This window comes from Sander vitreus, chromosome 6, assembly GCF_031162955.1.
Source record: "Sander vitreus isolate 19-12246 chromosome 6, sanVit1, whole genome shotgun sequence".
In the NCBI taxonomy this organism is placed as follows: domain Eukaryota; kingdom Metazoa; phylum Chordata; class Actinopteri; order Perciformes; family Percidae; genus Sander; species Sander vitreus.
In genome coordinates, this window is record NC_135860.1 from 6324445 (window position 1) to 6351172 (window position 26728).

General features: G+C 39.6%; 4 protein-coding genes across 7 annotated transcripts in view; all 4 read right to left on the reverse strand.

Annotated features, from left to right (window-relative positions):
• Positions 1-1475: 1475 nt before the first annotated feature.
• Positions 1476-7335, reverse strand: LOC144519221 (vitelline membrane outer layer protein 1-like). Its single transcript, XM_078252220.1, has 4 exons — positions 6768-7335; positions 4584-4696; positions 3284-3590; positions 1476-1564 (listed from the first exon to the last, which is right to left on the reverse strand). Exons 1-4 carry the CDS (start codon positions 6975-6977, stop codon positions 1562-1564), a joined length of 633 nt encoding a protein of 210 aa, XP_078108346.1. The 5' UTR covers positions 6978-7335; the 3' UTR covers positions 1476-1561.
• A 99-nt stretch (positions 7336-7434) lies between these two features.
• Positions 7435-14338, reverse strand: LOC144519218 (HLA class II histocompatibility antigen, DR beta 4 chain-like). Of its 2 annotated transcripts, XM_078252217.1 has the most exons (6): positions 14163-14270; positions 12863-12935; positions 11582-11851; positions 11054-11335; positions 9136-9247; positions 7435-8980 (listed from the first exon to the last, which is right to left on the reverse strand). In XM_078252217.1, the coding sequence occupies exons 3-6, from the start codon at positions 11832-11834 to the stop codon at positions 8914-8916; spliced, it is 714 nt and encodes a 237-aa protein (XP_078108343.1). In that variant the 5' UTR covers positions 11835-11851; positions 12863-12935; positions 14163-14270; the 3' UTR covers positions 7435-8913. The 2 variants fall into 2 exon arrangements, with proteins under 2 accessions (XP_078108343.1, XP_078108342.1); XM_078252216.1 differs by lacking the exon at positions 12863-12935 and having other exon boundaries at positions 14163-14338.
• A 1798-nt stretch (positions 14339-16136) lies between these two features.
• On the reverse strand, positions 16137-21332 carry LOC144519219 (H-2 class II histocompatibility antigen, A-U alpha chain-like). 2 transcript variants are annotated; one of them, XM_078252218.1, is made up of 4 exons: positions 21207-21332; positions 20454-20711; positions 18716-19000; positions 16137-16425 (listed from the first exon to the last, which is right to left on the reverse strand). In XM_078252218.1, exons 1-4 carry the CDS (start codon positions 21262-21264, stop codon positions 16301-16303), a joined length of 726 nt encoding a protein of 241 aa, XP_078108344.1. In that variant the 5' UTR covers positions 21265-21332; the 3' UTR covers positions 16137-16300. The 2 variants fall into 2 exon arrangements, with proteins under 2 accessions (XP_078108344.1, XP_078108345.1); XM_078252219.1 differs by having other exon boundaries at positions 20454-20674; positions 21207-21288.
• A 615-nt stretch (positions 21333-21947) lies between these two features.
• The window catches only part of brd2b (bromodomain containing 2b), a 64122-nt gene continuing 59341 nt past the window's right edge, over positions 21948-26728 (reverse strand). For both annotated transcript variants that reach the window (XM_078252221.1, XM_078252222.1), the window contains 6 exons: positions 26468-26596; positions 26063-26308; positions 25695-25945; positions 25176-25492; positions 23789-23923; positions 21948-23603 (listed from right to left, as the gene is read on the reverse strand). In XM_078252221.1, the coding sequence (XP_078108347.1) occupies positions 23473-23603; positions 23789-23923; positions 25176-25492; positions 25695-25945; positions 26063-26308; positions 26468-26596 (1209 nt within the window). In that variant the 3' untranslated portion in view covers positions 21948-23472. The remainder of the gene's footprint in view (positions 23604-23788; positions 23924-25175; positions 25493-25694; positions 25946-26062; positions 26309-26467; positions 26597-26728) is intronic.

The following is a 26728-nucleotide window of genomic DNA, read 5'->3' on the forward strand; positions in this document are numbered from 1 at the left end:
ATCAGCAGTGTAATGAAAATAACCCTAAAAATGTCATCGTGATGTCATCAGGGTTATCTTGAGTTAGGTTTGAGACTGAGATTAAACCAATTGTGTTCCAAACTTGGGGTTTAAAGATTGAAAGATGAGGGCATATAACAGGCAGGGAAGGTCCAATGAAAGACGCTACTGATGTGCATTATGGGAAATGTAGTATCCAGCATTTTTTAAGCTCCACCTATTCTAAAAGTTTGGAGATCTCGTCTCTGTTGTTTCTATTTTTACCAATCCATACAGTCCCCCCAACTGTATGGAAGTGGAATACCCCTTCAAGTAGAATCAGGTTATTAAAAATGATCTTATTCCACACTATGTGATAGTATCACATATTTAATGTATCAGCTTGTTCCAACACTTTATTGAGATTATGTTATCTATACAGTATATCTATATATCTTTATCTAAACCTCCATGTTTTTATGTTATTAGTGGATATATTGTAGATGCCTTGTTATGTATTATTTTATACACATTTATGGTATCTTTGGAAACTTTCAGATCGCCAGTGCAATTTAAAGTAAAGTTCTGTGAGTTTGGCTGCGCAGCATGCATTTGTACTGACTGTCACACTAGTGAGTCAGTGAGTTTTGTTGTTCAGACACATCAAGCCGTTTGAAGATGACACCTTGGGCTCTCAGAACTTAAATAGGCATTTGTCTATACTTTTTAGACAAAACAAATGATGGACAGAGTTGTATTTTACAATACATAGTTTCCTTGTCAACCCTCCTCCTGCAGATCCGAGCATATCTGCTTTCCCAAGCAAGCCAACAAGTGCACTTGAGCATCTAACTCCAATAAGTACACTTTGAACTTAGATATGAGGTCAGCTTGAGTGTATGCATTACCATAATAGAGAGGCACTAGCTGTGACTATAATCACTTTGCCCTGACTTGCAAAATCTTCTGAAAACCATTACCGCAGTGTTTGATAACGTCCTTGAGTTCCCTCCCCAAACCTCCACACACACTTGTGTTAGCAAATTAAACACTCACCGATTAATTAACAGAATTACCTCTGTGTGTGCCAATCAGTGTCTTATCAACCTTTGCCAGGCCTTAAACTGTGAATTAATTAATATCCCCTCTCTTGTCGTTTCTTAATTACCTAAGTTCCAGCAGGAATTCTGGGAAACGCCTGTGTCAGCGGCTCTGTTTTGTGCTCACGTTTATTATGACTTTGCTGCGCTCATGCTGATGAGAGGTGATGAGGGGATGACATGATGTAAAAAGAGGCTCTTCAGACGAGCTCTTGATTTGGAGCAGCGCTCCTTAATCTTTCTGTTTTTCCTGCCGAACGTGACACTCAACGAGCATTATTGCTGTCTGCTCTAAACTCCGACCTCAGTCGTATTTAAGTTTTCATAAAGGAAAGAACTGACACACAACACATCAAGACCTTCAGGTTCTGGGAAATCACTATAGAGACAGCAGCAATTCAAATGACCTTTTTATTATTTGTCAGCTTTGAATTCAGGGCGTTGGATCAAACTGCTCAGGCGTGCTGATATTCACCTGCCGATCACTGTCAATAAAAACACCAAACACAAGTTCATGAACAGTAATGAAATGTACTGTATATACAGAATATATAACATTTGACATTTGAATTGTTTTATATATTCCTGCAAACTTCTTATACCTTAAAAATGTAAGACACAGTCCCAAATTGTACATCCCCTATGACAAAACAATCTCACCTCAACATCCATTTAGTAATCTGTTCTGTACTTTTAAGCCAACATGGACAAGAAGTCCTTAAAGTGCTCAGATAAAAATTGTTTGTTGGATTGTCTTGCATCTTGCAGCATGTTAGTGTGAGAGATTAGTGTTGCACATGTTTGGCCACAGACTTTATAAAAACAAAAACGTCTGTACTTTGTGGGGATGTGTCATTAAAACCCTCAACTGTTTCAGCTGCGGGCCCTCAGAGTGTGGATGGACCCCTCATTTACGGTTCCATGGAGAGAAATAGAGGAAAACCTCACTGGAAGTCTAAGACTGCAAGACCTTGCCTTTGCAGGTGTGTGTCCAAAAAAGTGTATGCTAGCCTATGGCCCTATTATCACCAACACATTGACCAACTTTAAACAGGTGGAGGAGCAACTATGCTTCACCAATAAGTGGCATTTGAATACCCCAATATGGCACAATGCACACTTAATGTCTGGTAACAAACCCTTTGTTTGTAACCAGTGGAGTGACAGATGTATTTATACTTTAGACCAGCTATTCAATGAGAAAGGTATGTTGAGTTTTGAATACATGAGAGCTAGTTTTGAGGTCCCCAGGACATCCTTCTTCTTTTATCTTCGCTTAAGATCAGCTCTAAAATGTTATGGAGTGCCATGGGGAAACAGTCTTGAGGCGCACCCAGTCATTAAATGGTTTGTTGATTTTCCTGTGAGAGGATTAGTGTCCAAGATGTATGCTAAACTGATGCAAGGATCCATAGGAGAACTCCCAATAGTAAAGAAATGGGAGCGAGAGCTGAGCCCTGAGGGGAACGCAATTAATTGGGAGACAGTTTGGAACATTTTCCACTGTTCCAAGAACCCAAATCACCAGCAGATCCACTTCAACATATGTCATAGGACATATTGGACTCCTCAGAAGAGATACGTCTCTAAAGTCATTCCCACTCCCTATTGCACATTCTGTCAACCTGAACAAACTGGAACTTTCCTGCATATGGTCTGGGAATGTGAATAGGTGCATGAGTTCTGGAATAAAACAACATCAATAATATCTGATGTGATAGGCCCGATTGTTTTGTTACTTAATGACGACTCTAAATTATTAAATAGGAAAATTTGGCTATCCGGCTCAACTGCAACCAAGAAAATGATAGCTCAACGCTGGCTCCCCCCTCACTCGCTTTGTATAAAACAGTGGTTGGCGTATTTTCTAGACGTAGTTATGCTTGAGCTCTCTACAGCAAGGATTAACAAAGCCAAATCCCCGACTATCAACCTATGGAAAAGCACAGCAGCACAAATATCAGTCCTAATGACCTCAGCGCCACAAGAAATAGAGGAGAGTGACTAGGCAAGGTGTGATTTGTTTGTTTATTTGTTCTGTTTTCCTCGAGACTGCAGAGGGTAGAGGGTGGGAGAGGGTTTTTGTTCTTGTTCAATTTGTGTTTCTCTGTTCTGTATGTCTAATGATAAAAAAACAATAAGAAATGTATCTTAAAAAACTGTTTCTGGGCTTTGGTTTATCAAAATATAACCCTCTGTCTTACCTGCTGAGGCTTGGCACAGCAATGGAAGCGCACATCATTGAGGCTGGAGTCGTCCAGGCCATACTGGTATTCCTCCATCTTTGTCTCGATGCCACAGATTCCTCCATCGTGACACTCCTGGCTCCAGTGGCCGTACTCTCCCCAGTCCATTCCAGCCCCCTCCAGCGTTGGGTTGCTGCTGCAGCGGAACTTGATGTTGTTGATGGCCGTGTCATCACCGAAAAGACCCTGATGGGGCTCCACGCGGATCTGGAAAGAGGAGAGCATGCCACTGGGGCAGTACTGGGGCTGGGTCCAGTCACCGAAACTGGACAGGAGAGGAAGAAATACAAGATGAGTGCTGGAAGTAGGCAAAGGAAACTATGGTTACACTTTACTTAAATGCATCTACATAAGAGTGACATGACACTGTCATGAACGTGTCATAAACATTATAAACAAGTCATAAACGTTTATGACATAACGCTTCTTTTAGTAAGTGTCATTCGGTTTTTGTCATGACAAGTTGGTTAGGGTTAGGGTTAATGTGTCATGACAGTGTCATGTGTTCATGACAGTGTTATGTCACTCTTATGTGGATACCTTCAAGTAAAGTGTTACCGAAAGTATTTCTATTGATATGTTCATTGCTGTCTAACATTGGAATTCCTCCTGCTGAATGCTGGCTCCCTGAAATAAAAATCACTGTGTTAAAGGGGACATATTGAACCCAAAATTTTGATAAGGCACCATTGTAGTTGTAACCAATGGCTTTATTAATGATTAATATGACTTTTACTAATACTTTATACATCAGTTATGATACATACAAAAATGGGAATTATTAGTGTAATATAACTGACCTGTAAAGCATTAACATATTATTTCTAAACCATTAATACATCTCATTTTAAGCCCTTTATAAAGGGTGATGATGATGATGATGATGATGATGATGAATAATTTTATTTCAGTTAACATAAATGAAAGAAACAATTTTTTCCCACAATTTGCCACCATAGTTAATTTGGCTTATTTTTGTCTATCCTATCCCATAATCCCTATAGAATCACCCAGAAATCCAACAAAACTAAATGAAACCAAATACTTGAGTATAATCCTAGTAATACATTTTACAATTTACATTTTGTTCAAATTACTTCATAACCGTTAATTAATTTAGATTTTAAAGCTTTTTTGAAACTAAACAAAGAAGTACACATTTTCAATTTATCATTAAGTTCATTCCATAATTGAACCTCCAAAACTGAAACACATCAATATTTAACATTAGAAGGTGGTACCGTTGGGAGCTACTCACTAGCCAGTGTGGGATTCAATTGAGTACAGGAAGCTTCGGCTCCCGTCTTTGGCACAAATGAGGCGGATTCCATTCAGAGCGGTGTCATCCGCCGCATACTGGTTAGACTCCACCTGAGGAAACAGAAAACAGTTCCCAGGACAGCTATCGTCAAATCAACTTATGTTATGTTATTCTGGTGAAGTAGCTGCCAAATCTGAAAGTGCATACCAGGTGAAAGCGTAGATTGTTTTTAGCGTTTGCAGTCTATGCGGAGAAATGGGGGTTAGTATCTCAGTGACAATGGTTTTGCATGCAGGTTTACACACACATAAAGGATTATTTTTCAGTGCAGTTTTCTTAGGTCTGTCAAGATTATTTTCTCTTTTGTTGCTACTTTTAAACAGATATTTCCCGCCACTCTAAAGGAAAGGGTTTGCATTTTTTCACATCTATCTTAAAACTACTACTCACATGCAGCCCATTAATTGCAGACCTGTAATTGTTCCTACTCTCCTTGTTGGCTGTGAAGTCATCTCTTCCTAACTCAACTCCAATATAAGATGGGAGACGAGATTGGTGTCTCTTTCAAAGTCTATTCAGTACGAATTCCCTGTTGGTGTTGTTGCTGAGCTGCAATGGAAGAGTAGTAACACAACGAGGGGAATTTTGAACTCCAAACATTGCAACTTTGGAAGATACTCATTTGATTTGACTACCTCAAACTGCTGAAGCCTCATTAGCTTCGGGTGAATTTAGGAATGCATTTTTGCGTAGAATGAGGACTGAGAAGTTTGTCCTTCATCTTTTACGTTAAAATCACGTTAGCAAAAGAGAGGAGGAAAAATTACAGCAACCAAAAAACGGTTTTCATTTACATGAACCTATGCCTTCTAGCTTCTCCACAAGGATATATGTACATATTATATATACATATAATATTGAAATGATATTCCTTTTCTAATCTGTAAAACTGTAATGCGTTTATTCAGCTTTAGCAAACAGTTCTCATCATCAGCATCTTCTGTTTCTTTTCTTATCTTCAGGATAAGAACTGCAGCCATCTGACTGGTATTTATTTTGACCAGGACAGATGTTTCAAATCAAGGCAATCAACTTGAGGCCAATGGAGGGGGCCATCACCTGATCCCCATTATCAAGAAAACAAGCACAAATCAGATGGCAACAGTCAAAATACGAAACATCCTACATTCAAGCCAGGGAAAGAATTCTGAAAACACAAATCTATATCTACACAAATAAAGCTTTAATTTGATATTAAAGTTAAAAAAAAAATACATTTACAATATAAAAAAAAGATGAGGCAAAAGTTACCAAATAGAAAAACCCTGGTATATTAACCAGACAAACCCCAGTGGTGAAAGAAGTATTGAGATCCTTTACTTAAGTAAAAGTACAAATACCACACTGTACACATTCTCTGTTACAAGTAAGTAAGTAAGTCCTGCATTGAAAATGTTACCTAAGTAAAAGTGTGTAAGTATCATCAAGAAAATGCACTTAAAGTGTTAAAAAAAACACATTTTAGAAACTGGAAACAATGAAAACAGTTCTGTCAATCAAGTAAGTGTTTAATTGGCAAATCATTTTAGCTGTACTTGTAAGCCTGTATATTGTTATGTAGTTACATTTATAATAAAACATTGTATATCATAAACTACATGCGTTTTGTGTACAAAAATCTTAATTTATAAAGTAACTATTAACTAAAGTTGTCAGATGAATGTAGTGGAGTAAGAAGTACAATATTTCCCTCTGAAATGTAGTGGAGTAGAAGTAGAAAGTGCCATGAAAAGAAAAGACTTCAAGTACAAGTAGGCTACCTCAAATACAGTACTTGAGTAAATGTACTTACAGTAGTTACATTCCACCGCTGACAAAGCCGATATATGTAAATAGAAAAATATCATCTACATTAATCTCAGAGATTCAGCGATTTGATTGCCTTGATTTGTAGCACCTGTCCTGACTAGTACAAATGCTGGTCAGATTAGTGTTTACAAGTAGAAATAAATGCATTAGCGTTACTGTATGTATGTGTGACTTTCCTTTCTTTGTTTCTTTCATTCTCCCTCTTTCTTTTTTAGGCTATCTGCCTGTTGCATGTGTTGTGTCCCTCCGTTTTTTTCTTTACCTTGCCATATAAAATAGAACATTTATATGTGAGAGAGTCAGTGTCTTTACCCTAACACTGAAGCCAACAGCGAAGAACTTTTCAGGACACATCTCGGGCCAGGTCCAGTTTCCAAACTGCTCTCCGTTGTTCACAGTAAGCAGAGAACTGTACTGTCTGCTGTTAAAGGCCACACCAGCTCGCTGCAGAAAGGTTTTCTCCTCACATAACCCACTGGACAACACCGCCAGCATGGCCACAACGGTGAAAAGACTTGCCATATTGACAGCAATCAGGCAGTGTCTCACTCTGAAATGCCAACAAACAAGTACCGGGGGTTCAGGCTCAAAGCTCTTATAGCTCCCCAGTCAATTCCAAAATAGAGCACTCATATCAGTTTGAATCATTTACAGAGTGGCGTGGGATTGAACAGCTGGTGTTTGAGAAATAAAATGTTTTTTTTCCCAATGAAGTTCAGAGTCACAGAGTCTCTGCTATAGGCTTCTAACAATGCATTCATCTTTCACATTACGACCTGCAGTGAATCTACAGGAATTTAACATTTCTACATCACAAAAGAAACCACAGGTCTGCGCTACCTTTACAAATGTAATTCATAGGATAAGGTTCAGCAGCAACAGAACCTTTTACACTCATGAAGTCTTGTAATCGATGTTGCAAAGACTGCTGTTGTCCAGGAGTAATAGTATATAGATTGAGAACTGCAGTGACAGCAAATAAGAGATTACTAAAGGTTTATTTTGTCTCGCCGGGATATGCAGACATCACACCCTACTGTATATCACCGGGGACTGAGAAAGCCCATGTTTACTGAATTAAGGAAAACAGCGTTACACTCTGATTATGGTGATCAAGATATCACTGTATACATACATCTTTACACACTGACACTCATATTTACACATGAACATACAAATAATACCAATTATCTTACATTATCTACATATATAGGACAAATAATAGCAAGGACGGTAGGCTGAAAACACTTTTACAGACTGCATGAACTTTAACTTTTAGCATCTTCTAGAATATTACGTAAGTGTACATGCCACTGTATAGTTATTCTCAATGCATTAATATACCGAGAGAATCGTAGCTACCAACTGATGTCATGTCTACATTATAGTACCTGAGAGTTTGGGACCTGAGGAGAAGTTTGCAAATTACACATGGTGTGAGGCTGATTATGATGTTATTCAGACTCAATATCTTTTAAAGCTACAAGAATACATTTGTTGGGCTGCTTGGGTGCAGCAGTAACAGGCCGTAATCACCATCTTATGACCGTTTAAGTTAATATGGCGAACTTGTTAGCAAACAGTTCCTTATTTACACAACCACTAGATACAGAGAAACATTATCATTCTTTTCAGGCCACCTGATGAATGTAGTTTTTTTGGTCTCTACCAACTCTTGAGGGAAATATCTGGCTTTTTATCTTCAAAATACTTTTTATCTTCAAAATACTAGGTTTGTAGAGTTTTTCCGTTGGTAACAGCTGCCTGTCTTGTCTGAAAACAAGGCTTCAGAAAACTAAACCATTCTCTGAAAGACGCTGAAACACTCCGTAGAGTTGAGGGGAACTACAGAGTCCAGTGATAATCCTCGGTGGGTTCCTCACTATGACCGACACCTTTAAAAACACATGTTGTCATGTGATCCATTATTAATATAAAAAAATATTGATTAGAGCAGCTTTAAATCAGTTTTTTTGCAGTGTGGAAGTGTAGAGAAGTCACAATGCCACAGTGTTTAGATTATCATATAGTGAAAGGGAAACCTTAAGAATATATAATTGAACCGTTAAATGAATGAATTCAATACAAAATAAATGAATTGCATGTCATGTGAAGATGATAAGTCTTAAACCAAGGTGAAACAGTTATTGTAAGTGACAACTCTGACACCTAATCCTACAAAAGGATCGTAACACATCGTTGAAACAATTTATGGCACTTTGTTTTGAAGGATAACATGTCGGTTAAGTCCTTGGTTGACAAAAATGATAAAGGAGGTGCTCCACCAAACAACAGCATGTCATCTTCCCACGATGTCGTTTTTCTCCTTCCACTGTAGGTCAGGCATGCTGAGAGGGACAATTTTCTTTTTTGTGGGCTGAAGGGGTCACCAGCCTTAATACTTTATTAATTTATTAATACTTTATTCATATCTTCAGCAGAGCTTTATCTTATTCTGTTAACTCAACAATTCTGAGGGATCACATGGAGTTTGTGCTTGTCTGCCTGATGGGCTGAAGTCAAACCTGAAACATGAAAACAACGTGTTATAAAACCTGAAGACTTTCATTCATTTTATGACATAACTACACTAATTGTCACAGTCTAACAATGGAAACAATTAAACTGGCACAGAAGAAAAGCGATTGGTTTCACAATACAGACACTGACGTCAACACACCTCTGTTTCCACCAGTAGTAAGCTGCTCCACCGGTAGCTGCAGTGAAGCCGATGAAGAAGAAGATGATCCCCACAGCCATCTTCAGGTATTTAGCATTGAGTGAAAAGGTGTCTAAGTGAGAGAAATAATGAGTGAATCTGCTCACAGGTACAAGATCATCCACTTAGTTACGTATTCGATACTTTTCTAGGCCAGGAATCAAATGTTGTATGTTGTATATGAATTAGTTCATATTAAGGTAAACTGTGGACTAAGTGAAGTTTCTTTCTATTCTAGAAAACACACAACCGTGGGTATGAAGATAAGAAAAGGTGTCCTTCTCATTGTAGAAGGAAATTTCACCACGATTCCATTTTTACATCTGATGAAGCTTTTGCGAAATCTCAAGGATTACCTTTTTTCCTCCCTTTCACCTTTATTTTACTGGTGAATTTCAACTCACTCTTTCCCAAGCTGCTCCTTCCATTCAAAAATCTCACGTTTCAACACAGCTGGCAAACCAACCCATTGTTCGATGGTGTCAATATCTGCCACTCAGACTGAGTAGGTGACAATTCTGGTAGTAGTTATTTGAACTAAAGCGAGGGGGGCAGAGCAGGCAAGGTAGTTGAGCTTGAATCTTGGTTCAAAGCAGAGGTCGGCAACAGGCAGTCGATCAGCACAGGCAAATAAATCCAAAAAGGGAGTAGGCGGGGGGAACAACAGGCAGGCAGCCAAACAAGTACAGCAGTTGTAATGTTATGGCTACAGGGGGCACAATAGGCAACACTGGCATAAGGTATAATGATGGAATGAGGAGAAGGTGAGCAGGTGGGTGTGGAGGTCCAGTGCTGTGAAAACATAGGAACAACACACCAGGGACAACTGCTGGACAGAGAGAGATCAGCAGGTTTGGAAAGTTGTGTAAAATGGCTCGGGCCTGAGGTAAAGTAAGAATGTCTGAAGCTGAAGGGAGGGACAGAGAGAGATTGCTCATGACAACCCACCAACTTCCATCCCAACCAATATGCTGCATTCATGTCACATCAGAACAATGGAGGACTCTGTCTGTCTGAAGGGCGGGGGCAAGCACTCTAGAGAGAACGTTATTATTATAAATAATAATTGGGGCACCAGTGTATCAGAGTGATCATAATTACAAGTTTCCCACTTGTTAATAGTATTCACGTCAAAAGTGAAGCTCTCATATATCCGGCTTGGAGCTTAACCCTTGTGTTGTCCTCGGGTCAAATTTGACCTGTTTTCCAAAAAATATTATATCAGAAATATGTTTCTTTCAACCAAGTTGCACGCAAAAATAAATTAGATGCAAGCATGTACGTTGTATGGAACTCAAAACAAATTACTTTTATTTAATTTTGGGTGTTTGATATTCACTTTTATAGCAAAATGGTTAAAATGGTTTCAAAACAGACACACTGAAAACCAAGCAAATGTGGATGCCTAATGTTCAAAGTCTATCGTTATTGTAATTATCGTAATTAAACTCTAATTTAATAGATTCTGATTGTTCCATGAGATTTAACCAATGCGATTCCATCTGACTGCAATTCAATAAAGATAGATTCATTGGCAATTAATAACAATATTTACAGAATGAAGTTACATTTTGACAATTAGACACATTTTCATACAATGCAGGCCTATGATGAGAGGAGATAGGACAGCATTCCCCGTCTAGACTCTGGTAATGGGGAAGAGCCAGCAGGTGGAAGATGGAATCGCATTGGTTAAATCTCATGGAACAATCAGAATCTATTAAATTAGAGTTTAATTACGATAATTACAATAACGATAGACTTTGAACATTAGGCATCCACATTTGCTTGGTTTTCAAGCAAGACTCAGTTATAACATGTGTGGTATTTAAATTTCATCACTAGTTGAGCGTGTTTTCTCTTCCAGGCTGACCCTTACCCCAGTCCACCTCCAGGCTCTCTCTGAGGCTGCTGTGCTCCACCCTGCAGCTCACCCTCTCCCCTCTTCTGGGTGTGAACTCCAGGTAAGAGTGCAGCTGGAAGCTCCAGTCTCCATTGGCCAAGACATCTGTAGACGACACATCAGTGGTGACCTCTACGCCATCTCTCAGCCAACTCAGCTTCACTTCCTGAGGGAAGAACCCAATAACGCTGCACTCAAGCATGGACCGCTTCCCGTAGTCAGCTGGCTTGGTCTCATGGACCTTGACAACCGGAGCCACTGGAGTGTAGAAATGATTAGAGCAAAAAATTAGCTGAATGACCTGCTGGATGTAGGGCCTGCTTCAAGGTAGAGTGCAGAAAAGTGAGTTAGGGGCTAAACAGTTTTCTTCAAACCATTTAATTAAATAATGGGGAGAGAACAATTGTTTCTTTTTTCCAATGAAGCAAATCAAACCAGAAGAAGTGGTGCTGTTAGGAGTGCAATATCCTGCTTTAAACCCTCCTCTACAAATCAGAACCTTACCTTTTCGATCCAGTGTGCTCCTTCTGAAGAATCTTGCGTTGTATCTGCAAAGAGTCTCCACTTCAACTTTTCTTTCATCCATTTTCCACTTCTGGCTGTTATAATGAGCAGCGTTCGTCATGCCATATTCTCCAAAGCCAACATACTTCCCAACCCGAGAGTCATACAGGGTGTTAATCTTCTGGTTAAATAGGTTTTTTACAAAGAAGACCATGTCGGTGATGTTGTCACCATACTCACAGTCATATATCATCTGATATACATAGCCACCTGTAACATACAGAAAACCAGTAAGTACAGACAACTGTGCAGGGGTGTCGGGAATGGGGGTGGAGGGGACTGAGTAGAGATAATTTGGCGCTAAAGCTGAAACGTTGATGTTGGCTTTTTGGAAATTCCTCAAATCTCTTTTTGAAAACAAACCTTATGTTATGATGTGTTGTACAATTGTTTCGGTGCTTGAAGTTAGTTAGTTAGTTCACCAAAGTCTTAGGGTTATATATGATTAAAGTAGGAAATAAATGTCGGAAATTAATTTTTGTAACATCGCTTTTTGAGTAGGAGTTTTGTCAAACATCGTTTGGATGCGCCGCTGCGTCTTTTGTCCTCAGAGGGTTAACTAAGACTAACCAATAGTATCACACATAGGATGGGACAAAATAAACATCCTATGTGTGAACACCTTCCAATGAAATTATAGTTCTGCTATAATTGATAAAGCTCATGTTTTGGGTTTGGTAAGACCATTAAGAGGTTTGAATGAGTTTTGAGTTCATAGTTTGTGATGCTGTTAAGGTACAGTATCAGCCAGGTAAATGTGAATACATTCCCATAAACAACCCAAAACTGCAACAACTCATGAGCCAAAACACCTATAGATTAGATGTAGAGCACCACTTACAATACTTAAACCAAACCTGCCTAAGCACAATGTATCATAACATTTAATCCATTTAACGATAGCACTGACACTTTACTAACATTAGCTTGCATTCGTTTGGGAACCTGATACTAGAGTTTAGATTCTCTGCCCGAGCCCGAGCCCAACCCGAGCCCGGAGCCCAGCCGTTATTTTCCGCCACTATCCTCAGGCCGGGCCCTTGATCGAGCATTTGTGTTTTTTTTAATCATTACTTTATTAGCCTAATTGGGTGGGGAGAAAGCTATGCCATAATCAGAAATATTATCTATATAGGCTATATTTAGGCCAAAGTAACAAATGTGTCCAAAAAGGTTACACAAGTTGGACTACAGTTACAAAATGCAACACGTGTCACGCACCGAGTCTCCTCCTCTCGCACACATCACGCCGGGCCTGCTGGGCTGTATGGTGTAGCTTAAGTGCAACATGGAGCTTGAGGATGTAAAGAAAAAAAGAAAAACAGAAGAATTACCTTTGAGCAAGTTTGGAGGAAAGTCGGAGGTATGGAACCATTTTAAACAAGTCGAGGCAGTGACAACATATGTGTCAGCTTTGTCGAGTGCATTAGGCTAAGTGCAGCACGCTGCTCGCCTATGACAGCAAATAAAACGGGGAATAAAACTCTTTTGTTACTTCTCCAAGCATGAGGGCGAAGCAAGCCCTCACAGAGAAATGCGTCGAGTTCAAACAACTCTGAATTGTAGTTGAGAACGTCAGTTATAACGGCCCACGTATTAAAAAAGTGTCGGGTTGAAATCGGGCTCGGGCTCATAATTCCAGTTAATGTGTCGGGCCGGGCCGGTCTCGGACACAACGTGCACGGGCTCGGGTTGGGTCGGGCTTGATTTTTTGGGCCAGATCTAAGCTCTACCTGATACCTGTTAGCAATGAAATGATACCAAAATAACGAAAACGTAAAACTATTATTCATTTTACATAGAGGTCATAACCAACATGTTAACTGAATAAATAAATGCAAATTTGTAATTGTTTTCTAAAGTAACCTCATCACTGGAAGGAACACTCATGGACGAAGTCGTTCTGGAAGCCATGTTAATCTTGGCATGAAGATAAAACACACTCAGAATGGGAGGGGCTAGAAAGTAATATTCAGTTGGTTGTCATATACAATTTCACCGCTAGATGGGAGTAATTCTTACACAATGTAGCTTTAATGATCACATATATACTACAGGGTACAAGAAGCATTATGTAAAAGGGGAAGCTGCTGCTTTTCCCTCTTATCAAATTCTTTATATTCAGGGGTTATGTCTAGCTTGCCATGGCACATATAATCATTTTTTAAACTTATTCTCTTGTCACATTTATTTGTGTTTTTAACTGATGTATGGGCAGTTCAGTCAACATAGGGCTATTTACAAAGGTACAAAGAGGCTAGATAGTTGCTGATGGTCACAAACACAACAAAAGTATGTGATGTGGCAAGAAGTAAGAAACATTCAAAATGACATATACAGTAAAAAAAATATAGCAGTATAGAGTATATAGAGTATCAGCAGCTCAGTTTTACAGTACTTTTTTTTTAATTGCATTGTTAGGCATGTCTATCAACCTTTACCACTCATTAAACTAGCATAAATAATATAGCATACTTAAATAAAAGCTAAAAAAAAGACAGGAATACATGAAGAAGCCTACCTGCTGGTGTACTGCAGAGTAAAACAGCAGAGATTGTGAGTTTGAGCAGAAAATAAAGTGCCATCATCTCTTAAACACTGAAATCATCACATGCTGCATGCAGACTCACTACTAAAACCCTTTCAAACCCTGAAACTAAACTACATCCTCTTTTCCCATAAATCAAGTGACTCAAATGCTTATGCAGAGATGAACAGGTCTTTCAGGTTTCGTCACAGTCATTGTTTTTGTTGTTGGTATGAAACAATCCGATCACGATTGTTTGTGGTTCGTATCGTCACATCTACTGGCTTGACCTCTGTGAGTTGATTCTGAAACCAGTTACGAGATCTTGGAGAACAAAGCGACACATAGCAGGGTTCAGTTCACAATGTTTTGAAGGTTTAATGAGACACACAAGAATATTTACATTTTCTAACAATCCCTCCATTCACTTTAATGACGTGAAAGTAGATAGATAAGAAAGAGGCTCGACAGAAAAGAAGGACTGGTTCAAGGTAGGTTCATGCAGATAAATATTCAGGAAGGAAAATAGTGTAACAATTTATGATACTAATTTATGATACCTATTAAAACAGATGAGAGAGGCTTTGTTTGGCAGTTTTTAGAGCTGTCGTGCTAAAAATTATTTAATAGGAGATACATCTCAGCACCACAATTACATGCAAATGAGAAAAACAGAAACGTGGTCAGTGTAGTTTTACTTTTCTCATGCAGTGCCACGTCCGTTATTGGGGAAGTCAATTTCACTTCTGTACGCTTACTTGTCATTTATCTCTCTGCTAACCACTGAATATTTACTTAGATCTATTTTCAGTGTTTGAGATCTCAAATCCATCCTTCAGAAGCTCCACACACTTCCTCATTAAAAATGTGGCAGCTATCACTGTGGAAATAATTAGATTTAGGCCCGAGCCAAATAATTTCCGCAGAGAAAAGAGGCAGTGTAGAGCGTTGCCATTCTGTGCCAGTATTAACACACGCGCAAGCAGACATGACAAACATTATTTACTTATTATTCGTGTTAGACGGTCACCGTAGGAGCAGCAATATGCCCAAAAGCTAATTCTGTGCTGTGATAATTGATGGTGATTTTGTGAATGTGCCAGTGCTTGCACAGGCTGTTGTAATGAAAGGTTAATCAACACATGATCAAGACTGTAAAGGGGCGCCTGGGTAGCTCACCTGGTGGAGCGCGATACTGTAAGGAAACTGTTCTCTTTCATTTTACTGTGGTTTGCTTAGAACAGGAACAGAAATGTTCCACTTCCCTTTATGTGCTTTATTTGTACATGACAAACACATAAGCAGCAAACCTGATACTGTGCTACAATATGGCAAAACATGCATTTTCTCATATTATAAAAAAAAAAAAAAATACACTCTTCTGTAAAGTGAAAGACAATCGTGTTAGACTATCTGTGCTAAGTCGATAATTTCTACTCCTTTAAAGCATAGAGTCCACTGCATACATTTTTTCAAGCAAATTTAGAAATAGAAACGGGAGCCTAAACTAATGATTCCTCAAATTCTTAAAGGAATAGTTAAACATTTTGGGATAATTCACCGGCACCTCTAAGCTAAAAAATGAACTTGTTAGCTAAAAAGCTATTGCGTAAAAAAACAACAATATTCCGTTTTATGGGGGGTTATGTTCTGGAATATTTCTTTCTAACTAGTGAGCGTTAAAGGTGCTGGTAGGTGGACTTTGTTGCTGTTGGACAGAGCCAGGCTAGTCGTTTCCCCCTGTTTCCAGTCTTTGAGCTAAGCTAAGCTAAGCATCTCATGACTGTAGCTTTATATTTAGAATACAGACAGGAGAGTGTTATTGTTCTTCTCATCTAAATCTCTGCCATAAAGCGAAAAAAGCGTGTTTGCCAAAATGTCAAACTATAGCTTTAAGTGATGTGGTTTTAGCTCAGGTTTACATTCAGTGTTGTTGTGCATGTGAAAGAAAAACATACAGATACAGACAACATAAAACATTGCAGGTTTAAAAAAATAGATAAAGCTAAGATGAAAAATACATTTCACTCCACCTCGCAACCAGAGGAAAAACACATGGGGAAAAAGATAACGTGATTACACATCTGACATCGAAATTCAGATGTCAATTGTCTTAATGCGTGTTACGCCTGTCAGGACTTGTTGGCTTTCATGATGAACCAGAGTCCTGTGACAACTCCAATCAGCCCCAGGATCACACCAGCAACACACACTGCTGTCTCTACAACCTGCTGGTCTGTGGGTACTGTGGCAACCTCTGTGGAAAACAAACAGACAGAAAGCAAAAGGGGGTTTTACACATAGGATTTTTTGAAAGCTGAATCCAGTCGTCACTAAAGCTACTTGTAGCCAACATTTTGTGTCAATAAAATCCTGCCAAATATCACTTGCTGATATTAAATATCTAACAAAAGTCCTAAGTTACCATCTATCACCTGAAGCCATTGAAAAGTCAAGTCAGTGTTTATTGTCATATGCATGGTTAAAAGCAAGTCTCCATGTACAATGAAATTCTTCCTTTGCCTTCCAGTCTGAATGCCATTTACAAGGAAACATGAGGTATAAAGAATTAAATACAAGAAAATAATAAAGAAAACTACGTATAATATACAGACATTTCTGTGCAACATTCTTTGCATTCTACTACAGTTAAAAATGATTAATGTATTTAATAAATTGCGTTGAGCAAAAGATGCCACTAGATGAAAAATGAAGAATTACACAAAGTGGTTCATCCTGAGGTAGACAAGAATATGTGTACTGTACCAAATATCATGGAAAATCTGTCCAATAGTTGTTGAAGCTTTTACTAAAAACTAAATATGTCAACCTGGTTGGTTTACAGGAGAAGTCAGAAGATCACCAATCAGTAGGATTCATCCTCTGGGGACCATAAATGTCTGCACAAAAGTCCATGCCAACCCATCCAATAGTTAGATATTTCAGTCTGGACCCGTAGTGGACGACAAACCGGCACACAGACATTACCGTCATTATGGGCCAGCTACATTGCACGCGTAACATATGCAGAGCAGATGTTCCGACATTACGCTTCTACTATAATCAATGAAACTGGCTACTGGCATAGTGGTGCGTATGCTCTGCGGAAATCCGTTCTAAAAGCGTAAAAATAGGACAGTCTTCTATTTATATTTTTTAACGCAAGGTGTGTGCGGCCCTTTTACACAGAAATGGATCATAAAGTGTCTCTATTTCTTTTAAATTACATTACCGATATACAGGAAACGACTTAATGACTGTCAATGAGTGTATTATTTCATTTTGTTTTTATTTCTTGTTATCCTCACCTGCGTCCTTTTGATTGACGTTTTCACAACGCTGTGCCGGCTCCAAAAACGGAAGAAACAACAACAGTCCCAGAGGGAAAGCTCACCGTGTCTCCTGTGTATCACACGATCCTACGCCATGTGTGCGCAGCAGGTGTAACCAGTTAAAAGATACATTCCGCGGCACATACGCTCCGCGAACGGTCCACTTTTGTTACGAGTGCAGTGTAGCCAAAGCGTTAGAGAGCCACAGCACTCGCACAGCGATAATTGTGAATAGATTGTCACTTTTTCTACATTTTAATTTTAATTTGGGCTCATCTATTTCTACACATCGTCATCTCTAAGTGATATCAGCCAACATAGACCTCAGCAGTAAGGGCTGCAATGGCCGTGAAACTAATGATTATTTAAAGAGCCCCTAGTAGACTCCTTTTCAGCATCATATTTTGACTCTTGGGGTCTACTAGAATAGGGTTTACACACTTTAATGTTCAAAAAACATATTATGGTTATCATACTGCCCATTGCTGCAGCTCCCTTGCCTGAAACACCTGGCTGGCATTCTCAATTAATGACATCACTAACTGAGGAATTTCAAACAGGAATGTGGGTGAGGCGTTTGTAGGCAGTTGAGAAAAAGTGCACTTTTTGTACTTTATACATCTATTACATACACAAAAAAAACTATATAACACACTAAAAGATGGGGGAGATAAAAAAAAAAGCATAACAGGGGCTCTTTAATATTTGTCAAAATTTCAATATCATACAGCCTTCTCTATTTTCTACATATCTTTCATTTTCCACCTCTTTGCTCTTCTGTTTCATACCAAACAAACATCCCCTCTGTTACTTTTACACCCACTGACTCGTCACATTATGACTAGTCTCGATTTGCCAGACCCTCCTCCACAACGTCGCGGAGGAGGGTCTGGCTAGTCCACACAGCATTCCGGGATGGGAAAAAAAACGTGCTCTGGTTTATTGGCATTACTTTAAACCAATCACAATCGTCTTGGGCGGTGCTAAGCGCCAGACGGAGCCCTGGTGCCGCTGCAAAATAGTCTCGGGAAGGAACTTTGTTTTGGTGGAACATGAGTACGTTTCTGGAGTTTAAAATTACAACACAAAGAAAGCGGAAGGCTTGAAAACGGACATCTGGCCGAAAAGAGTGACATCCGGCGGAATTTCCGGCGGCACTGGAGCAATTCCGGAAGTGGAACGTCGTGGATATAGAATACATTATGATTGACCTACCCCAGAACTTGGTGAGAGGCGCCCGCAGGCTGATGTGGTCCACGCTGCAGGAGTAGATGTCGTTCTCCTGCGGAGTGAAGTCCAGGTAGGAGGAGATGCAGAAGCTGAAGTCGCTGTTGGAGTAGTACTGAGTCTGGCTGACCTCACTCTGGTCCACCAGCTGGCCATTCCTGGTCCAGGTGATGGTGACTGTAGGCGGATGGAAGTCGTTGACAAAGCAGATGAGGGTGTTGGGGACCTCCAGTTCCATCTCCTGCTTGGGGTAGATTATGGAGGTGGGACTGGCTGCAGATCCATGGATTGATGTTTGACAGAGAACGAAAGATAAAGTTACACATCATGGCCGAATGTACAGTATGTGGACATCGCAACAAAACACCCATACAATATTTTTGAACATTTCATCATCACATGCTGTAATTAATTCTTAACCCAGAGGAAGACTGTCATTGATACACACCCCAGTGTCATGGAACACATGCTAATAAATGAAACTCCCCAGTGCACAGCGACAATACAAGCCTGATTACACACCCAGAGAGGTTAATTGCACATCACGAAGATTAACTCATGTTTAACAACATAGCTTACTGTTGCTCCCATTGCAGTATTTCACTGACTTGTTGTTCTTGTGATTAGGCTATATCTAGTTCTTTGGAAAGATGAACCTAGCAGCATGACTTTTTTTACTGGCTGTTTCAACAGAAGTTTGTTGCGTTCTTGGCATTTAATAGCCTTTATTTGCAGCTTCAGAGACTCAGACTGAGATCGTCTAACCTCCGCCCTGGTTCAAGATTAAAGGCAGTGGTGGGAAGTAACTAAGTACATTTACTTAAGTACTGGATTTTAGGATGATTTGAGGTGCTTGTATCTTATTTATTTTTCATATTTCTATTTTAGATATAATTTCTACTTCTATTATACTACATTTCAAAGGAAACTATTGTACTTTTTACTCCACAACATATATTTGACAGCAGCTGTAGTTACTAGTTACTTTGTAGATTAACATGTTACATAAAAAAAAACATATTATAAGCTTTAAGAATTAAACACATTGTCAAAGATTAAACCAGTGGTTCCCACCCTTTTTGGCTTGTTGCCTCTTAATTAAGAAGCAGAGTTGGATCCCCTTGATACATTTTAGATGTCTTCAGATGTTAGCAGTTTCATCAAAGAGACATTTAGCCTCTAAACTACTCACATAGTTTCATTTAAATAGCTGTTACAGGCACAAAGAGGCCAAACTTATCCACTATTTTCTAAAACAAAAACCAAAGATTGGATTGGAGGAAGTCCAAAAAATGATGAGAAATTGTGTTGCAGAAATAAGTTTCCTTTCCCATTAATCATCTCAGATTTATCTTGTGACCCTTAGGAGGGGGCCCGACCCAGGTTGGGAACTACTGAACTAAAGTGACATAAAGTGGTTAAAATTCACTCCACCTTGACCAGCTACACCAGTAAAATGCTGCTTACACAATGATTCATCAGTATTAATCTAATCATGTACAATAATATATCAGTCACAGGGGACACTATAAGTACATTTTGCTGATAATGCTTCTGCACTTTCATTTACGTGGGATTTTTCACATTGTTGTATTGGTTCTTTTACTTAACTAAAAGATCTGACTATTTCTTCCACCACTGACTCAAGGTGACTATTAATCAGGCTTGCAGATTCAGCAACATCCTACTCAGATAAGTATTCATATCAATGTTCCAGCTACTTCACCTATGGCCTCTGGAGGATGATTTTCTCCCTTTATGGCTCGTGGGATGTTGTACTTGCAGGTAGCCAGGGACAAGAATGTGTCTTGGGGTAGTTCAGGATCAGGAATCCACTGCTCTGCAAACTCTGGCAGACGCTGAACTGTCTGATAGGTGACCGGGTCAACGTAGAGGAGCTGATCGCCGTCAAATTCAATATCATACTGGCCGTCACTTGTCACATTCCTTTGACAGAAGGTCAGAAAACGAAGCAAGTGTTTACCTGCAGTTTGTATATATATATATATATATATATATATATATATATATATATATATATATATATATATATATATATATAAATATTACAGGTACATAAACGTACATGTTTTCAACGTGCTGTCAAGTTGTTTTGTGAGCAAATGTGGTGTTTATGCTTAGGAGAGTTAAAACCAGACATCATTCAAGCTGCTACTAAAATTGTGTCAGTTTCTGTCTCTATCAGCAACACTGGCAGGTTACCAACCCTGATGATTTCTGTTGTAAAAATGTAGCTGGCTTGCAAAATAGTTAAATGGAAGAAAATGCAGAGGCAGAAGTATAAAAAAATTGTGATTATAGTGTATAACTGATCAAAATATAATGGTACTTCTTGTCCATTTGTAAAACCTACTGCATTGTCAATGTTGAACTTACTTTCCTTAATATTCATATCTGAAAACAAAATCTTTTAATGCCTCCTTACAATCATGAATAATGTTCTTTACAAAAAACTTACCATGGCTCCATTTTGGAAGACAAATAACCAGCAGCACTAGGAACAGATTTATTGCCATGTTGCATTTCTGGTTTTCCAAAACGCAAACTGAGCAGATTTCACTGACACCAACGATTCACATGCTGAGAGGACTTCCTGACAACACAAACCAGTCAATGCTTCAGTGACAACGTTTCCACCTTGAAAACAATGAAGAAACATGTCACTCTGATTTTAGCATGAGTAACTGCTGCCACCTAGTGGAGGACAATCATAATCACAATTTTTGCACCTGTCTGGAGAAAACCTAAATTGGACACATCTTTTTCACTTAAAATAAAAATTTACAGTGTTTATCTTGTTTGTTTTTTTAAGCTATGGAATGCCCTGTTAACTTAATGTCATATCGTACTTCAGTATATTACAAGGAAATATTTATTTGTGTAGCAGCCGAGTAATTAAAAAGAAAAATCACAAAAATGAGGGGTCATTTGTGATCCAGCTTTAAGACAATGGTTGTTTTCATCTTGATTAATCAGATTTTTCCCATTTATCATTTCTTTTCAGAAAACAAAACATCCCATCACAATTTCCCAGCCTCCGAGGTAGTCTTAATTGCTCGTTTTGTCCAACCGACAGTTAAAACAAATTCAAATTTAAAAGAATATTCAAAATTAGAGATAACAAAAAAGCTTCACATTTGAGAAAATGAAATATCACACTGCCACTGATCCCAGACAGCCAGACAAAACTCAAAAACTCTTTTCTACAGAAGACAATATTTTAATAAACACACTTGTCAAATGAAAGGTATGCTTCGGAGAGGCAACGACCTGCTTGACCAGAGGCAGAGATGCTCATGTGAACTCTCTTCAGGAAACAACTAAGACAGTTAACTGGAATGAGAAATTAACAGCATGTCAAAAAGGAAACAAGATAACTGAAAATAAAATAAAGACTTGAACAGCAGAAATACAATAGTTTGTGCAACAGCAAATACAGTTTAAGTATATACAAGCATATATTCTTTACTGAACATTCAACAACAGCTTCAACTATGCATTGGGCTACAAGGACTTTGTGGTCTCTTTATGGGAAACTTGTGGCGTTATTCAGTCAACACCATTTGTTTCAGTAAGTGCCAAACAGCTGAAAGCTTTCTTTTAGAAACAAGTCACTGAGTTTCTAAGTGCTAGAGATGTCTTCAAAAACAGTAATGCAATACTTCACATGTTGAGGAGAATAAAGTGGAAATCAGAAACCTGCACGAATATCTGATAACATTCAGCAGCCTGTGTTCAGCTCTTATAAAATAGATGCACACTTCAGTTGCAGTTTGATGTAATGAAGAGAAATGTTGAGAACAATATCCGAAGTCCAACAGTAAAGCGCTGATTTAAAAAACACTGAAGACAGGACTTCAATTAGTGTCATATTTATAAGACTGGCGGTCTAAAAATGGCTGGAGGACTTTAGAAGAATAGTGCAGCCATCAAAATCAATACAAACAGAGAGAGTATGTTACTTAATTACAAACTTTGTAATTACAGTATGTTAAGCCATTTCTATACTGTACTTTGAACCCACTTTGTTTTCAAAAAACAAGAACTACAGTACATGCTGTAAAACAGACTGCATAAACTTGCAGCATAAAGCTCAATGTCAAACTGAGATTAAACCGCAACAATATAGTATTTTCCCAAATAATCTAACTGTTATTAACAATCTGGATGATTAAGGCTGAGTCTAGGGGACAATCTAAAAATCTAAGCGTGGCAGAAGGCCAGATGTTAGAAAAGCAAGGCTTGTGACCAAAATGGTTGCTGGTTCAAATTCCAGTAATGTCTGAGGAAATGTGGGTGAACAGAAACAAATAAATAAACACTTTTCCATTCCCTCACCACAGAGGACACAGCGCAAGGCCAGCCAAAGCACATTTGGAGTAAGGCCCGTCTTTCCACATCCTATTTTTATTACCCCGCTTCCCTCTTTGGGGGATCACCATAAAATTCTTCTTTATAAAAGAAACATACATTTGTACAAGTATTTACAAAAGGGAGAGGAGGGGGAAACCAAGGCATTTAGTGTTTGGGTTCTACGATTATCCACAGAGACGTTTCCCATCCCTCCATCCCACATTCCAAAAAATTTTCGGAGTCCACTCGGAGTGTTTTTCGCCATGGTATCCAATATCTCAGCCCACTACTGTTTCAGGGTGTGTTGTGTCCTGGGCCAGCCCAAGTCCCTGAGTTGTCAGTGTTTTCTCTCTCAGCCTTTGCTAAGGATCTCAACCAGAGTCTGAATCACTGGTGTCTGAGGACGAGGACGAGGAGGAGGAGGAAGATGAGTCGGAGCTGGAGCTGCTGCCACTGAGGCGTGAGGGCTGGGTGTGAGTCTCCACAGCGCTGGGCTTGTCCACTGAGAACACAACAATAAGAGTACTTAAATAAATACAGATAGAGTCAGGTAGAGACGGAAAGTAAGGGAAATATGAATGTACCCTGTAAAATTGTTTATAAGAGACAGACAATAATCAAGTTTACATATAGTGTGCATGGTGTGCATGAGAAAACATGCACATACAGAAGAAGGTGTGGGCTCACCTTTAGGTTTCGTAGGTTTCTTGACAGAATTGAGTTGCCCGCTGACGTCTTGCAGCCTCTTCTCCAGCTCCCTCCTCTTCTCCAGAGTCAGCTCCTCTTTAGACTTGGCAACACCACCTTTCTTTCCTGCTGCAACTGAAAAGATGACATTGTTGTTGGAATTAATAACCCTGGCTGTACATTGGTTTAGTGTAGCTTGTATAGTCAGTGTGGGAAATTCCGCCTCATGATGTGACCCAACATTTCACAACTTTTGTCATTGATTAAAGCACTGTGTTGCCATACTGTACACACTAACTTAGCGTAATTCATAAACTTTCCTCATCACTGTATTGACCTTAAGGAGCTTATCAGGCAGCGTTTACTCAGGAGGAAAACTAACCCTTCAGTCACTGAGACACACGGAGGGGAGAGATGAATAAAATATGTGGGTATTAGGGCTGCGTATTGGCAATAATCTGGCGATACGATACATATCACGATTCAATATATTTCGATACTATAGATAAGTATAATTTTAGAAAAACTAATATTTTAAAAAAAAGACATGATGTGCATAAAAGTCAAAGACGTTTACTTTAGGTAAATAATTCTGATTTTCTGATTCAGAAAATCAAACTGCCAGTTTGGGATTGTGGTTCACAGGTTCTTAGTGAGCTAATGTTTATATGCTAAAGAAAGCCAGAGTTCAGCCATAGCTACGTTGTTAGCTTCTAGCAAAACGTCAGGCACTGCTAGGCAATGTTAGGCAAGGACACTAGTGGTGTGTCTCAGCATAGCCATCTAGCGGTAGGGGGTTTAAACACAACATAAACCACTGTCTTACATGAATATTTTTGCACATAAAACTTTGAAAATCAATACAGTATTGCTAAATAAAATATTGCGATACTGAAGTGTATTGATTTTTTCTTACACCCCTAGTGGGTATGATACCAAAGTGCATTAACTGGCTGAGAGAACAACATTGCATGCTTGTCAATTTGGTGTACTTGGCTCCCTGTCTGTCAGACATTGCCTTCTTATTACCGCCGTGATGGTTCTACCGATGTCCTCTGTGACGACTGATCGACCAGCTTACTGCTGTGCCTTACAAAGCTGCTTTGAGTTGCCTGAGGGTGGGGAAACTAAACTTCTATATTGTGTTGCAACAATGCAGCTAACAACAGCTAGCGAAATTCATCTGGGCTGCAAAACTCCGCCCCAAACACTGGCCTACAAGACAACTGCACCACATGCTGAATATCAATTACCTGTCCCTGTACGTACGTACGTACGTCCATCCATCCATCCTAACGCTAATAACTCATCAATGAGTGCAAAGCTACATACAAGACATTATTAAACCAAAATATGCTGGTATTTGCTTGGCGGATGTTTCATTTACCTTGTTCACCGTAAGGCTTACGGGGCTTCTTCCTCAGACAGGTCATGACGTAGCGCTCCAGCTCTTTCAGTGTCGACGGCTTGAGTGTTTCAAAGTCAATCTCAATCTCCTCGGGGTTGGTGTCCCTCAGGGAAGGCTCCCTGGACTGAATGATGTGGACCACACGACCCAGCTTCTCCCCCGGCAGCTTGTTGATGTCGAGGCTCAGCTGGCGCTTCTCATCGTATGACATGGGCACGATCTCCTCCTCCTCCTCAGAGTCGTAGTGTGGCAGCATGGAAGTGGGCGGTGGGGGGTAGAACGGCTTCTTTGTGGCCCTGCAGAATCAAGAGGAAGCCATACAGTCATGAAAAAAGCCCACTATTATCCCTTGCTTCATATTCTAAATAAGTAATTACCAAAACCAGATTATGTTTATGTTACTGTATATTGTGAGGCTTTAAAAAGTCCACATTGATGTGAAGATGAGATACAGTTTGATGGTAATTTGATGCTGTGGGCCATTATTTTACTACTAACTTGCGGTTCTTGTTACTCTTCTTCCCCTGGCCCTTCTTGGGCTGGGAGCCTGCTCTGGCAGACTTGGTTTTCAGGATCTTGCCGGGCATTTTCCATTCCTCAGAGCCAGCTCTGCTTCTGACAACTCGACTTCGCTTTTCCAGCTTCTTCTTTTTCTTCTTCTCTTTTTTGTCCTTCTTCTCCTTCTTCTTCTTGGGCTTGACGATGGGGCCTTGGGAGAGGGCAGCCAGCTGCTCGTGCACGGCTCGGAGCTGTTTAGAAATTTTTTTATTTAAAAACACTGATCATTCTGAAAACAGTTTTTGTTTGCTCATGAAATTTGTCGCGATGAAGAGACCTGGATAAATAAATAGCACTGGAGGACTTACTTGCGTGCACACCTGGTCCTGTAACTCAGCCAAGCGATGTGCTCGCTCTTCCTCGCTGTCCGAGTTCGGGCTGCTCTCGCTCTCTTCACTCTCACTGCTGGGCTCACTCTCGGAGGTGGAGGAAGATGAGGATGAGGAGGAGGAAGAAGAGGAGGACGAGGACGTCGGATGGCCACTCATTGACATGGCTGTGCGATCCATATGTGGTTCGTCTGGCATCTTGGCAAAACGGAATTCAAACACATCCTGGGGCACAACAAAAATCCCAAGAACAAAAAAAACAAAGTAAGAAACAGGGAAGGGAGTAAAACGGTTAACTGTCACAGAAGCGAGTTCCCTTACAGTCTGCTGCCCTTTTATTTCAATCTGATCATCTGAAAAGTAGAATTGGACAGCAGGGCTCACCTGCAGCTTCCGTGCCATGCCCACAACATCATGGTCAGGTGGGTTGTACTTGTAGCAGTTGGAGAACATGAGTCGGACATCGCTAGCAAACTGTTGAGCGTCCCTGTATTCACGACAGTCCATCTTCCTCTGATGGAGAGATCGCAAATGACAATTTTAGAGCTTAAAGGAGACTTTTAAATCCATGTTTTTAGATTTCTTAATAAATGACAATTTGCATTTTACAATACATTGCAGATTTTCAGCCCCAATGCTTGCTTC